At 40.1% G+C, this 12,619-nt stretch overlaps 1 protein-coding gene across 1 annotated transcript in view; it reads left to right on the forward strand.

Annotated features, from left to right (window-relative positions):
• Window positions 1-12,619, forward strand: part of LOC134497608 (sodium channel protein type 5 subunit alpha-like) — a 113,444-nt gene that overhangs the window by 1,444 nt on the left and 99,381 nt on the right. The window contains exon 2 of the mRNA XM_063303333.1: window positions 481-837. Coding sequence (XP_063159403.1) covers window positions 481-837 — 357 coding nt within the window. The remainder of the gene's footprint in view (window positions 1-480; window positions 838-12,619) is intronic.

Below are 12,619 nucleotides of genomic sequence, written 5' to 3' on the forward strand. Positions count from 1 at the left end.
CCATCTAATGTTAGTACCCCCATTTTGAACCTCCCTCCAAATGAGCCTGCCCCCCTCTTCCCACTGTAACTTCATTGCCACATCTACTACAGACATTGCAACCCACCCCCCACCACAATTGCCAGTCTTTTACTAAAGCTTCTGGAGACAGGATATGACTCCCCTCTCAATGAAGGTAAGAGGGTGCATTCAAAACACCACTAATTGAGACAGGTGTGTGAGTGGTGCCTGCGACATCCAAACTTAGGCTGCTGTTTTCTTCTTTTGCAGATGCTAAGGGTTATACATCAACTAAAATAGAAGGTGAAGGGTAGAACAACAGAGTTCTTACACTATGTTTGTAATCCAGACTGGCTTTTCCTCTTGTGTTTTTATTCCATCCATCCATCCATTCCATGTACCCATCCTTTTATTAATATCATTCAGTGCTTCTTGCTTCTTCTGCAAGACTCAGTTGTGTTTTTGTGATTTCCCTTACAGCTGAGGGTCTTCAAGCTTGCAAAATCTTGGCCAACATTAAATACACTTATTAAAATAATTGGAAACTCAGTGGGAGCCTTGGGAAATCTTACCCTTGTTTTAGCCATCATCGTCTTCATTTTTGCCGTTGTCGGGATGCAGCTCTTTGGGGATTATTATTGCAAGCATGTCACCAGAATCAGCAGCACTGGACAATTACCACGCTGGCACATGAAGGACTTCTTCCATTCCTTCCTCATCATCTTCCGCATTCTTTGTGGGGAATGGATTGAAACCATGTGGGATTGCATGAAAGTCGTTGGTCAGCCACTGTGTCTTCTGGTGTTTTTGCTGGTCATGGTGATTGGAAATCTGGTGGTAAGTACTGCAAGATATTTTGGAGGTGGGGTGGGGTTCCTTCCATATCTTCACTACTGCTTCTAGTTTTCAGGGACTACAAGATTACCATGAGAACTTCATGGCTAAAAGATGGCCCATTGTTTCTTCAGCAAATAGGTGTTCTATGCACTGCATTACTGCTTTTGCAGTCAACTCTCAGTATGAAGATTTGTAGGTATTGCAGACGTAAAATCTTTCCAGAATGATTATGGATGAGAAAAATTAGAACAAAATATCCTTGATGGTTGCCAGCTCTGAGCAAAGCCAGGAGATTCTCCATCACAATCCTTCTCCTGCCCTAGGAAACTTACTTCTGGTAGGAAAAGAAAGGATGGAGATTATGGCAACTGGTGAACTGAGATGGAGAAAACATCTTTAGTATGCAACATATGATCTTGCGGAATATCTTTTGACAGCCATCTCGTCCTGGATTCAGATAGTACAGATGTGTCCATTGTCTTGTCTTATAGTTGATGATACAGCTGTGTGTTTCACTCCTGGTTTCTTTCCAGGAATCATGATTCAGATTTTTGCTTTTTTAAACATGGCACAGTGTGTTAAGTATCTGGGACAGATATTTTACCTCTGTGTGTTCTGAGGTTATTGACCTGCCACTATGCCAAATCTAAAATGGGAGCAGTTACTGTAAGATAGATTATGAGCCCTCTTCCAACAGTCACATTGCTATTTGGGAGGCATTGTGCCTCATTTGATGGCAGCATATTTGTATGTCTGTATGAGCTGGCAGTTTTACTCATAGCATGTCTGAAGGGCACCAAGTTGGGTGACATCAACTTTGCCTGTGCAATTGGAGCCATCTCTGATATGTTGGAGCTAAAGTTTGCCAGAACCAGAACAGCAATTATTTCAACAACCATCACCTAGCCCAAAGCCCAAGAAATGCAAAGCAAGGTGTCTATTAAATCATGAGAAATGTGGGAAAAAGAAGCACTGGACTTAAACTTGTGTGGGTACAGAACTGTATACCCAGGTTGACAGAGCACAATGAATAGTTTAAAGTAACTTCATTTAGTATACAGTGAAGATTGTTATTTATTTATCTATCATATTTTTATTATCGCCATGCCTTGCCCAGTGTCTTGGAAGCTTCTGCCAAGTTTAAGCCATGGGAGCCTATCACCATCCATGATATGAACCTGCAGAATTTGAAATGCATTACAGCCCTGTGGGATGGCATCTAAGGAAAACAGGGCCCATATGATTATGTGGCTGTCAGCATGTGTGAAGGAAATCTCATACTAATCATTGCGCCTTTAAAATGTTGGTCTGTCAAGATTGGTGAACCAGCTCTGTTTTCTGGAAACCCATCTTCCTATCTAGCAAGCCTTCAGAGAGTTCATTCAGTATAAAATAACGTATCTGAGCTTGAATTTAAAATAACATGCAATCATCTGGGTGTTAACGTTTGTGGCTTGCAAAGCATCTTGGCAGTCCTGAAACCCTTGGTGTAAATGTGTGCTTCCTGCTGTTCATTCTGGCTCATCACAGCACTGCAGTACGGCTGCCAGTGTTCAGTCAGATGGCGTTCATCATTCCTCTAGGAGAGTATCTTGACCACAGCATCCAAATTAGGGACTGTGTAGCTCTTTTTAGCATAGTCATGGTCCTCCACTGTAATCACAATGCTTTTTGAGTGCCATTGACAAATGTCATTGAGGTTCTGATGGAATTGGAGAAGGCATAGAATGAGAGTTACACATTCACAGGGAAAGGGGATCAGATGTATCCATATCTTTTAAGGATGTTGGCAGTTAAGTTTTACAAAATGGCTTAGCTGGTTTCAGATGGGAATGGGTGTCATGGAGGAAACTGCAATTTGGCAAGTAATGAAGAACAAAGAAGTGCTTCAGCAGCACTAGCAGCCTTCTTGAGTGATTGCCAACAAAATGTAGCTATATTCCTGTATTGTATCATGTGAGCCAACGCTATGGAGTCATGGGGTGCCACCTGTCTGATCTGTGAAGTGATTTTGTAAATGGATAATATGCTTGCTTGACTGGGTGTGAATGAGACAAAGAGATAGCTTTAGGAATGATGACCTCTAAGCCATTGGGCTAAAGTTTCAACCCTGAGATCCAGGACATATGAGCCCATGGCTTATTTTATTTCTAGACAAAGGTGGCAGATGAATGGGATCATGTGATTCATTTATCATGCCTGAGAATCTGGAATTTCCTGTATCACCATTTCATAACTATTGAAGTCATTTTGAGCATTACCAGAATGTCAGAAAGAAATGAATTTATTTATTTATTTATTTATATCCCGCCTTTATTATCTTTATAAATAACTCAAGGCAGCAAACACACCTAATACTCCTTCCTTCTCCTATTTTCCCCACAACAACAACCCTGTGAGGTGAGCTGGGCTGAGAGAGAGTGACTGGCCCAAGGTCACCCAGCTGGGACTAGAACTCACAGTCTCCTGGTTTCTAGCCCAGCACCTTAACCACTAGAATAATAAAGGTGGGATAAAAAATCTAAAAGAAAGAAAAAGAAAGATGCTCCTTCTGGGAAAAAAAATCCCACCAGAATAATAGATAATCCATTAGATTAGCTGCTATAACTTGGGATAAAAATGCAATAGAAAATGTGATTGATTCATCAGTGTGTTGTCTTTCGTTGTTGTTATATTTATATCCTCCCTTTCCTCCAAGTGTTCCTCCAATTTTTCCTCACAACAGTTCTTTGGGTCAGTTGGGCTGGAAGTTAATGACTGGCCAAAGTCATCCAATGAGTATCCCTAGCTGAGGACATGAACCTGGCTCTCCTTAGCCTTTCACTGTCCTAGAAGGAGATTTTTAGAAGCTTTCTACTATGTTCAGTAGTACCTGTGTTGATGGTCAGAGGTTGGTATTGGTGTACATGCTCAGCAAGGTCAGACATCCTGATGAGTCAGGAGGATTCTATTTTATCTGAAACTACAGATTTCAGCATGATTCTTCAGCAGTTTTTCATCTGGATAGAGACGTGTCTGTTTCTAGATACATGCTTCACCAGCAGCCCATTTCCCATTTGATCTTCAGAGAAACTGTCTTCACCCAAAATATGGAACAAGCATATCCAGAATTCTAGCAGGAGCAGTGTACCTTTAGATGCTGAGAGTAGCAAGTAAGAGGCCAAAGAATGGCACAAGAAATAGAGGGACTAGAACGGGGTTTCTCGACCAGGGTTCCATGGCACCCTCAGGTTCTGCAAGAGGTCACTCGGGGTTGCCTGGGAGATCATGATTTATTTAAGAAATTATTCAAATTCAGGCAACTTCACATTAAAGAGGTAAGTTTCATCTGTTATTTTTAGTTTAAGAACGCTGTTAATGCATATATATACAGGCCTACCCATGAAACAAATACAATTTTGTACCTTCTGGCCTATATTTGAGCCTGAATGTACAGGGGTTCCCTGAGGCCTGAAAAATATTTCAAGGTTTCCTCCAGGGTTAAAAGCTTGATAAAGGGTGGACTAGAGTGACCGATAACCAAGGTCATTTGTATTCACCAGGCATTTTAAACATCAGAGAGAGGCTAAAAGAGGCAGAGTGACTATCTGTGGGGAATGTGAATCTATAGGTACCATATTTACTCAATAGTAAAATGCTCCTGAATGTCAAGTGATTCTTCACAAAAAGGAAGAATATAATATATGTAATAATACCCACACCCATACATATACACACATAAAAACAACGATCTCACACAAACCCCAGCTTTTCTATTAGGACTACCTCAGCTGCCACCTCCAGCTAAAACAAGCATAAGAGATTCCTCCCCACAGCTCTAATGTATGCATGATGACATGTTTGTGTATATGTGTGCATATATGTATGTATCCATATATACCAACCAAAAGGCAAATTCAAAAAAACCTGAGGAGGGTGGGGTGGAGAGACAAGGTCAAGCTAAAAATAAGTATATTATTGACAGTTAAATTTAATGGGGTATACTATCTATATTCTACTAAAACTCTTCTGTTTGTCTGTGTGTAACCTTTAACTGGGCGAAATGGTGCATCATAGGGCAACATGGGGTACCTTGGATTTATCCAAAATTATTTGTAGCTCTTGCAGGAATATACTGTATATCCAAGGAAAGATAATTGTCTGTACCATCATTTTTGAAAGAATGGTGACATGCAGCTATTTGAAAATAAACCATCATTCATCATATCATATATAAATAAAAGTTACATATCAGTGATAAAATAAAACAAAAATGCTGATGGGTTGTATGTATGTATGTATGTGTTGGGGGGGGGGGGCAAACAGAGAGTTCATGCATCTGTGGGTGATAACCGGTTTCTGCATAACTGAAAAGTTGCAACTGAATTTTGTTAAAATAATACTCCTGTTGTCTATATCCCACCTACATATGTAGGTCAGACCGGCTGGAAAGCAATAGACTAACATTTGAGACAACGCTTATATTTAAATATTCTCTCCTTCCAGAAAACAGACTTCATGCACATGCATATATACATGCAGAAACAACATGTCTGAAATAATACTTCTTAATTTGCAGAGTGGGTGGAGGCAGACTCTGTCATATGCATTCATAACAAGTGAATGTTTTTCTTTTTATCAATAATATTCCCAGACTTCTAACTATTTAACAGATGCAGTATAGTGTGATTTTAATTCAGGAGATAAACCGCAAGGGTTTTTTCCCCCTCCCTGTGGAACAAGCACAGTTGGAAATGCCTGTTGAAAGCAAGCATTTCTCCCACTCTCAGAGAATAAATAAAGTATCTGAACTCTGCAGTGTTAAAATAATTTTAAAAATTATTCAGGACTAGGAATATGTATGAACAAATTTGTGGGTATGCCAAATTATACACAAGTGGAAGAAAAAAAAATAGAATGGGGTGTAATAGATGCAGAATGTAGCTTCCCAAGATTTCAGTATTTTTGTTTAAAAAAAAAATTAAGTTTCCAGCTCATATGATAGGAAACATGTGCTAGAGAACAACTAGAAATTTCTGAAGTCAATCCTAAACAGGATTCTCTGTCTGTAGTGTTGATGCATACAGGACTAAGAAAAGCAAAACAAAAAAGGCAAAAATGTCAGAATCAATTGTGTAAAATTTAGTAGTTGTGGAATCTTCATTGGTCATAATAATTTTCAGAATGTTTGGGAGCAGATTTTTAAAAATTATTTTGTATATAGAATTTACACACTTTGTTATGGGATAATAAATGAGTTTCATATACAGAATTAAAATATAACATTAGGGGAAGGTTTATAGCTTAGAAGAAGAGTACAGGGCCTGCAACTCAAGTCTGGTTCCCAATAAAAGGTCTTCTAATAGGTGAGAAAGGACTGTGAGAGGAATTTCCCAACAGAGGAAGAGATGAATGGTGCCAGGGTTTTCACTGAGGAACAGTTCTCCACCAGAAAAGAAGGTTGGGGTAGGTTGGCTGGTGAAAGAGAGCTGTCTGAGCATAAACCTGCTTTCTTCAAGCTGCTCCTTTCCAGAGGACCAATCCAACATATTCAGCTCCTGAAGGTGGGAAAAAGTGGCACCTCTTCTTTATCCCAAACTGAAGATGTTTACAATCCAAGGTAGAGAAACTTCCTTGACAGTAAAAAAAATATACATTAATAATTCATAAAGTCACAAAAAATATGCTGACTGAGGTGGTAGCATCACTCTGCATAATGGTAGGACTAGTCCTATCTCAAAAATGGAGAGGAGATATTAAATTCAACATACATGAAAAGCATACATGGTCTAGGAGATAAACTAAGTTGTTCAGTAGCTATCCAGTGCTAAGTTCATGGAAGATGTAAGAGCAGCAGTTTGCTACTACTAGTTTCCCAGGAGATCCAAGTGTAGCCACTAGCAAATTTCCTGGAAGACCAAAGCGTAGCAGTTTTCTGAGCTCTAAGATAATCTAGGAGCAGCAGATTTCCAGCGACAAGGTCCCTGGAAAGCCTAAGAGTAGCAAATTGCAAAAGCTGCATACCTGAAAATTTCAGGCACAGTAGCTTTCTGTACTCTGTTCCAGGTCTAGTTTCCTGGGAAGTTATATATCTTGGCCTTGGGCCATACAGGCAATGTAATGTAGGTGCTAACCCAGTGCCTGGAAGCTGTCAGAGTCTGGATGCCGAGGAGCAGATTCAGACTGAGTCCCTCCAAGACAGAATGGCTTTGTGTTTGTGGACCAAACAATTCCAGACTAGTGCCATTCTTGAATCTGAATGGGATTGCACTACCCCATTCTGAGGCGGTTTACAATTTGGGGGTTCTCCTGGATTTACGGCCCTTGCTCAAATGTCAGGATGCCAGCTGTGGCTGGGAAGGCCTTTCCACAATTATATCTTGTACACCAATTACAGCCATTCCTGGATCAGAAAGCTCTGCTCACAGTCACTCACGCCCTGGTTACCTCCCGCTTGATTTACTGTAATTTGCTTTACATGGGGCTGACCATTGAGAAGCATGATACAAAATGCAGCAGGCCAGGCAGTGAGATGGAGATACCCCAAAACGCTCAGGTGACCCCACTGCTTTGGGGGCTGCATTGATTGACAGTGGACTTCCAAGTGGGATTTAAAATGCTTTTTGTCACCTTTAAAGCCCTACATGGCTCTGGACCAGATTATCTGTGGGACCACCTTCTCCCACATTAATCTGCTTGTCCAATCAAATAGATACACCTCCCTCTGGCTCCTATCTACATGAGAACATAATCTGACAGGAACTTGGAAGCAGACATTTTTTATTGCCATTCCCATACTTTGGAAATAATTTACTCTCAGCTGCCCAGAATCTTTGAGAATGGGTGGCATACAAATTAAATTAAATTAAATTGTCAGTCTAGGAGCAGGAAGTTACAAAAGCTATATTCCTAGAGGGTCACAGAGCAGCACTGCAGATTCCAGGAAGGTTCAGGAGTAGCAGGTTGCAGGAGCTGGGTTCTTCCCAGATTGTGTCTCTCCTGAGCCTACCTTTAATGGGATCTAGCCATGGTACAGTATACTGACCCTCATTTGGCTACCTGATTTTCCCAAAGACCCCCTACATCTTCCATTGCATCTTTTTGTGCTGCATATTGTGGCTGCTCACATTTCTTCTGGCATTGAATGTGTATAATGTGCATCTCTGAATGCTGGTTACTGGAAAACTCAAATGAAAAGATGCTATAGTGCTTGTGTTGATTTATGGGTCTCCCAGAGTCATCTAGTTTGTGACTAGATTGGGTTGGCCTTTGGCCTGGTCCAGCAGAGCTCTTCTTATGTTCAATATATAACTGAAAAACTTGGGAGTAGACTGTTTAAGAAATCTCAATTCCCTCCCTCCAGCATATATTAGATTGCTACCTGGGTTGCTCTGACCCATATTCAAGTTTAAAGAGAGAAAGCACCTGCCTCTTTTCCTATCACAGGACTGTAATTGCTTGGCCTCCTTGCACTCCTCCAAAAACAAAAACAAAAACAAACTTGCTTCCAAAGCAAAAGCTACACCCAGAGTTGATCTCTGCACAATCTGCATCTGGACCAAATACTCTTCCATCACTGTCCTCAAATGCAAATTGGAATATCCCCTGTCAGACAAAAGGTTAATGGGTGAGGATTTGGCAGAGGAGGGGATCTCAAACAGAGACTCCCAAGTGCTTCCTCATAAAGGACAACAGAGCAGAGTGCCCCTGGTGCCTCCTGATAGGGCCCAGCATTGCTTCAGCTGGGATCAATGTTCAGTGCTAGCCAGCTTCTCAGATTATCAAAGCATCCCCAAACTGAGGGTTGTTTTTTTTTAAAGCATGTAGTGAATTCAAGCAGAAACAGAAAGGAATTGCTTTGAAGGGTCTGACCAAACACCGACTCAGCCCAGTCTCCTCTTTCCAACTATGTTCAGCCAGATATTTCCAGATGCTCAGAGAAGGCCTGAAAGGTTTCCTTCTAGCTCTCCTAACTAACAGCTGTTATTTGTCTAGGCTGGTAATAATTTATCTCACTCTTTGTACGTCTGCTGTGGATGAACGCTTTATCTACTGATTATTTCACCAGAGGGTTTCATTTAGCTATCTGGCTTAATACCACAGCTCGGTCCAATCTCTTTTTAAAGCCAGTGGACCTTGCCATCAGTTAAAATGTATTTTATAAAGAAGTACATTATTTGTCCAAGCAACATACCACATTATTTCCAACCCTGTCTTTAGTCTTTACGGGCAGACTTGCATAGTTTTTATAATTAAAAAAAATGAAAAAGGAGTGCAAATATTCAGGGTTTTTACTTCTCCACCCTATACTGGCTTTCCTACTTCATTTGAGCATGGTAAGAGAACATGCACATAGCTATAACAATAAGAAAGGCGGATTTGAAGGATTGCTGGGAAGCAGCCAGAAAGCCCAAGGCAACATTTGAGATAAGGAGAGAGTAGTCGGAGTATATTACATCACCTTGGACACCTCATTAAGCCAAGCAAATTCTCCAGACACATCCTGCTTAGCTAAGGAGAAGAAGTGGTAGCAGATGAATAAGCACATTCTGGGACACAACCAAGAGTCGATTGTCATCACATTTATAATCTTTGCTTCTGTTATACTTCTGAAGTGTCATGTTCAAATGGACACTTGTGAAAGTCAAATTTTCCCTCTTAGTTTTTTTTTCAAAAAAAAAAAAGAGTACGTTTTGAGAGCCAGTATAGCTTCAAGATTAGTGAAAAGACCTGGGTGGAAATCCATACTCAGGTACAAATCCTGCTAGGAGTTCTTTGGCACTTCATAGCCTCTGAAGTATGCCTACCTCTCAGGGCTTTTGAGAAGACAAAGAAGAACCATCTTGCCCTCAGCAGTGAGAAATGAAAGAGGAACTTTACAGCTCCTCTGTGTAAGGGTGGGAATTAACTTTTTACAAGGGCAGCTTTCACATGGATGATCTAGGCTGGAGTGCTGGAACCAGAGAGAAGCTAAAGTCCCAAGTGGATGGAATTCGAACCAAAAATGGGTGGAGCTGAAGCTTGAAATGGGAAGAGCTGGAATCCAGAGGATTTGGAACCCAGAATGAGTGGAGCCAAAGTCCAAAGTGGGCGGGACAGAATCCAAGTAGGATTCCATTTTTTTCCCTTTTGTCTCTTTCTCTCATCCTATTTTTGCTCTCTTTCTGGAAGTCACTTTCACTTTTCTCCATTCTGCTACTTCTCCATTTTTTGCTATATTTTGAATTAAGAATCCCATGATCACACCTCATGCATTTAACATGTGTGCTATAGTAAACTGACTAGAGAACAGGAGTGGTTCAGAGCCCTAGCCAAAAACAATGGAGACCTTAGTTAACTTCCTGTTCAACAATTAAGTTGGGTGAGGTATCAAGGAGAAAGCAGAATCAACAGATAAACAACACAGGAGCTCTCAGGAGCTCTGGAAGTCCTTGTTAGTCAAGAAAAGCTCAACTGGAATAGGAAGCCCCTTTATATCTTTTCCTGCTCCAGAGGACTTAACTGTGAGCAGAGTCAGTTCAAGACTTGAAGGCACTTCAACCAGCAGCCCCCTTCTCTAGTTCAGCAGTTTGCCACATGGGAGAGATGTGTAATGATTCCTAGAGATTTCATATATGCTTAAATAAATAAATACAGTTTGTTTGGTAACAGTACAAAAATTGTGGCCATTGCTTTCTTAGAGGATTTTTTTTTCTTCGCTTGATGATCTGTCATTGAAATAGTAACAAAGCTTGACCGGACTTAGTTTCTGAGCCTGGACAAGATTAGTCAGGTGCTGCCATCAGCTAAGAAGTTCTCTTGAGTCTGTCATGAGTCTGTCATTATTTTTCAGCCCAAACTACTGAATGCTATTGAGGGGGAGGGGGGAAACTTGTAAGTTTGTTGAGATCCTTGGAGGAACTGAGGAAAGTGTCATAGTAGGCAAAGCAATAATTTTTCTGTTGTTTTCTTGATTTTGGCTTACAAGTATTCTCTCACTTTGAAGAAACTCTGAAATGCTCCTTAATGTGAGTCTCTACACCAGCACTGCTGTGCATTGCTTTCAGTTCACTATCCTGGAATTGATCTTCACACATTTTACTTCCCTTGGGAATTGAAGGCTCTGTTTTATTATTTTTCCTTTACTTTAAGAAGAAGAAGAAGAGGTTCTGTAATCTATATTATCAACATTTAAAAGTTTAATATCAATAATAGTAGCACTAAGACGTACTATATTACAAGCATTATCAATGTGGAAAAAGGTAAGTGTATGGTATAGCATAAGGTGACTAGAGCTTTTGGTAAATTACAGATTAACTATTTTGTGGCCAAATGGTAAATTGAACGTGGAAATCATCTGTCTGGTTCTATTTGTCACCCACTTTGAAGTCTACTGAGCAGAGTGAAGAATTTATTTAAATACTATCTCTGCTATTATTACATGCTAAGAAATGTTTGCACTGTATTGACTGACTGACTGACTGATTATGTGCCATCCAGTTATTTTCTACTCCTAGCGACCACATAGATAGATTTTCTCCATGATGATCTATTCCTAACCTGTTCTTTCAGATCTCCCGACAGTGCACTCATCATCACTATAACTGAGTCCATCCCCCTTGCTGCTGGTCATCTTTATTCTCTTTCCTTCCACCTTTCCCAGCATCAGAGCCTTTTCCAGAGAGCTAGGTCTTCACATAATGTGTCCAAAGTAGGATAATTTGAGCCTGGGGATTTGGGCCTTGAGTGAGAATTCTGGGTTGATTTGTTTGATGATCCATTGGTTTGTTTTCTTGGCTGTCCACAGCATTCTCAGGAGTCTTCTCCAACACCAAAGTTCAAAGGCATCAGTACTCTTTCTATCCTGTTTCTTCAAAGTTGAAGTTTCACTTCCATAGAGTCTCACAGGGAATACCACTTCTTGCATGATTCTGATCTTTGTAGGTATACCTTCTTTAAATTAGGGGGGGGACTTCCAAGTGTATGTTGAAACAAGCTCTAGGAGCCTGAGTAAATTTTTTAGCATTTCATATTGAGAAAACAACTGTAGAAAAATAGAATGGGAGTCAGAAGGCTTCCTGATAAGCTTGTTAGTGAAACTACTTAGTTATCTGAGTTGATATATTTCTGTATTAGGGAGATTTTTTTGATGGGGTGATGTAAATGTGTGGTGTAAATACGTAAAATTCTTGCAGCCTAAAATAAAACACTACCATGTGAAATCATTTCTCATTTGCTTCCTATAGGCATTGATCTCTTTCTTTCATATTTTGGGTTAAATTCTCAAAGGTTCTGTCACCAGAATGCTGCTTTAAATTCAGACTATATTCTTTCTTTCTTCCATGAGTCTTGCCTTCTGGTTTCTTGCCTATGTTTTCCAAACTAGACAGGAAAACCCTTGTTTTGGCATCCAGATGTACACTGAAGTGGATGGGATAGGGAACCATTTCTGTACTGGGTCTAGGTCATACTTCTCCCCACTATAAAATATTTAAAAACTGAAGGAAGTTGTTACTGATTTTTGAATAGCAATATATGAGAAAAAGAGACACTATGTTCCAGAAGTAACATGTACAGTGAACTAGAGAGGTATAACTTTGAAAGGCTTAGTGTGACATGTCCTGAAGAGCTCAGATATATTTAACAATGAAAAATAAATCAGTTCCACATTCAAGAATAGCTAAGGATATTCTTAGTCCTGATGCATCTTCAGGTGATAGTACCAAAGACATTATTTTTAAGATATTTGCATTTAAGCTTACTATATGGCATAACATTGTAGTTTCACAACTCACCAGGAACATTTTCATGGCTCTCTCCACTG

The sequence above is a fragment of the Candoia aspera genome, chromosome 4, assembly GCF_035149785.1.
Source record: "Candoia aspera isolate rCanAsp1 chromosome 4, rCanAsp1.hap2, whole genome shotgun sequence".
Taxonomy (NCBI): Eukaryota; Metazoa; Chordata; class Lepidosauria; order Squamata; family Boidae; genus Candoia; species Candoia aspera.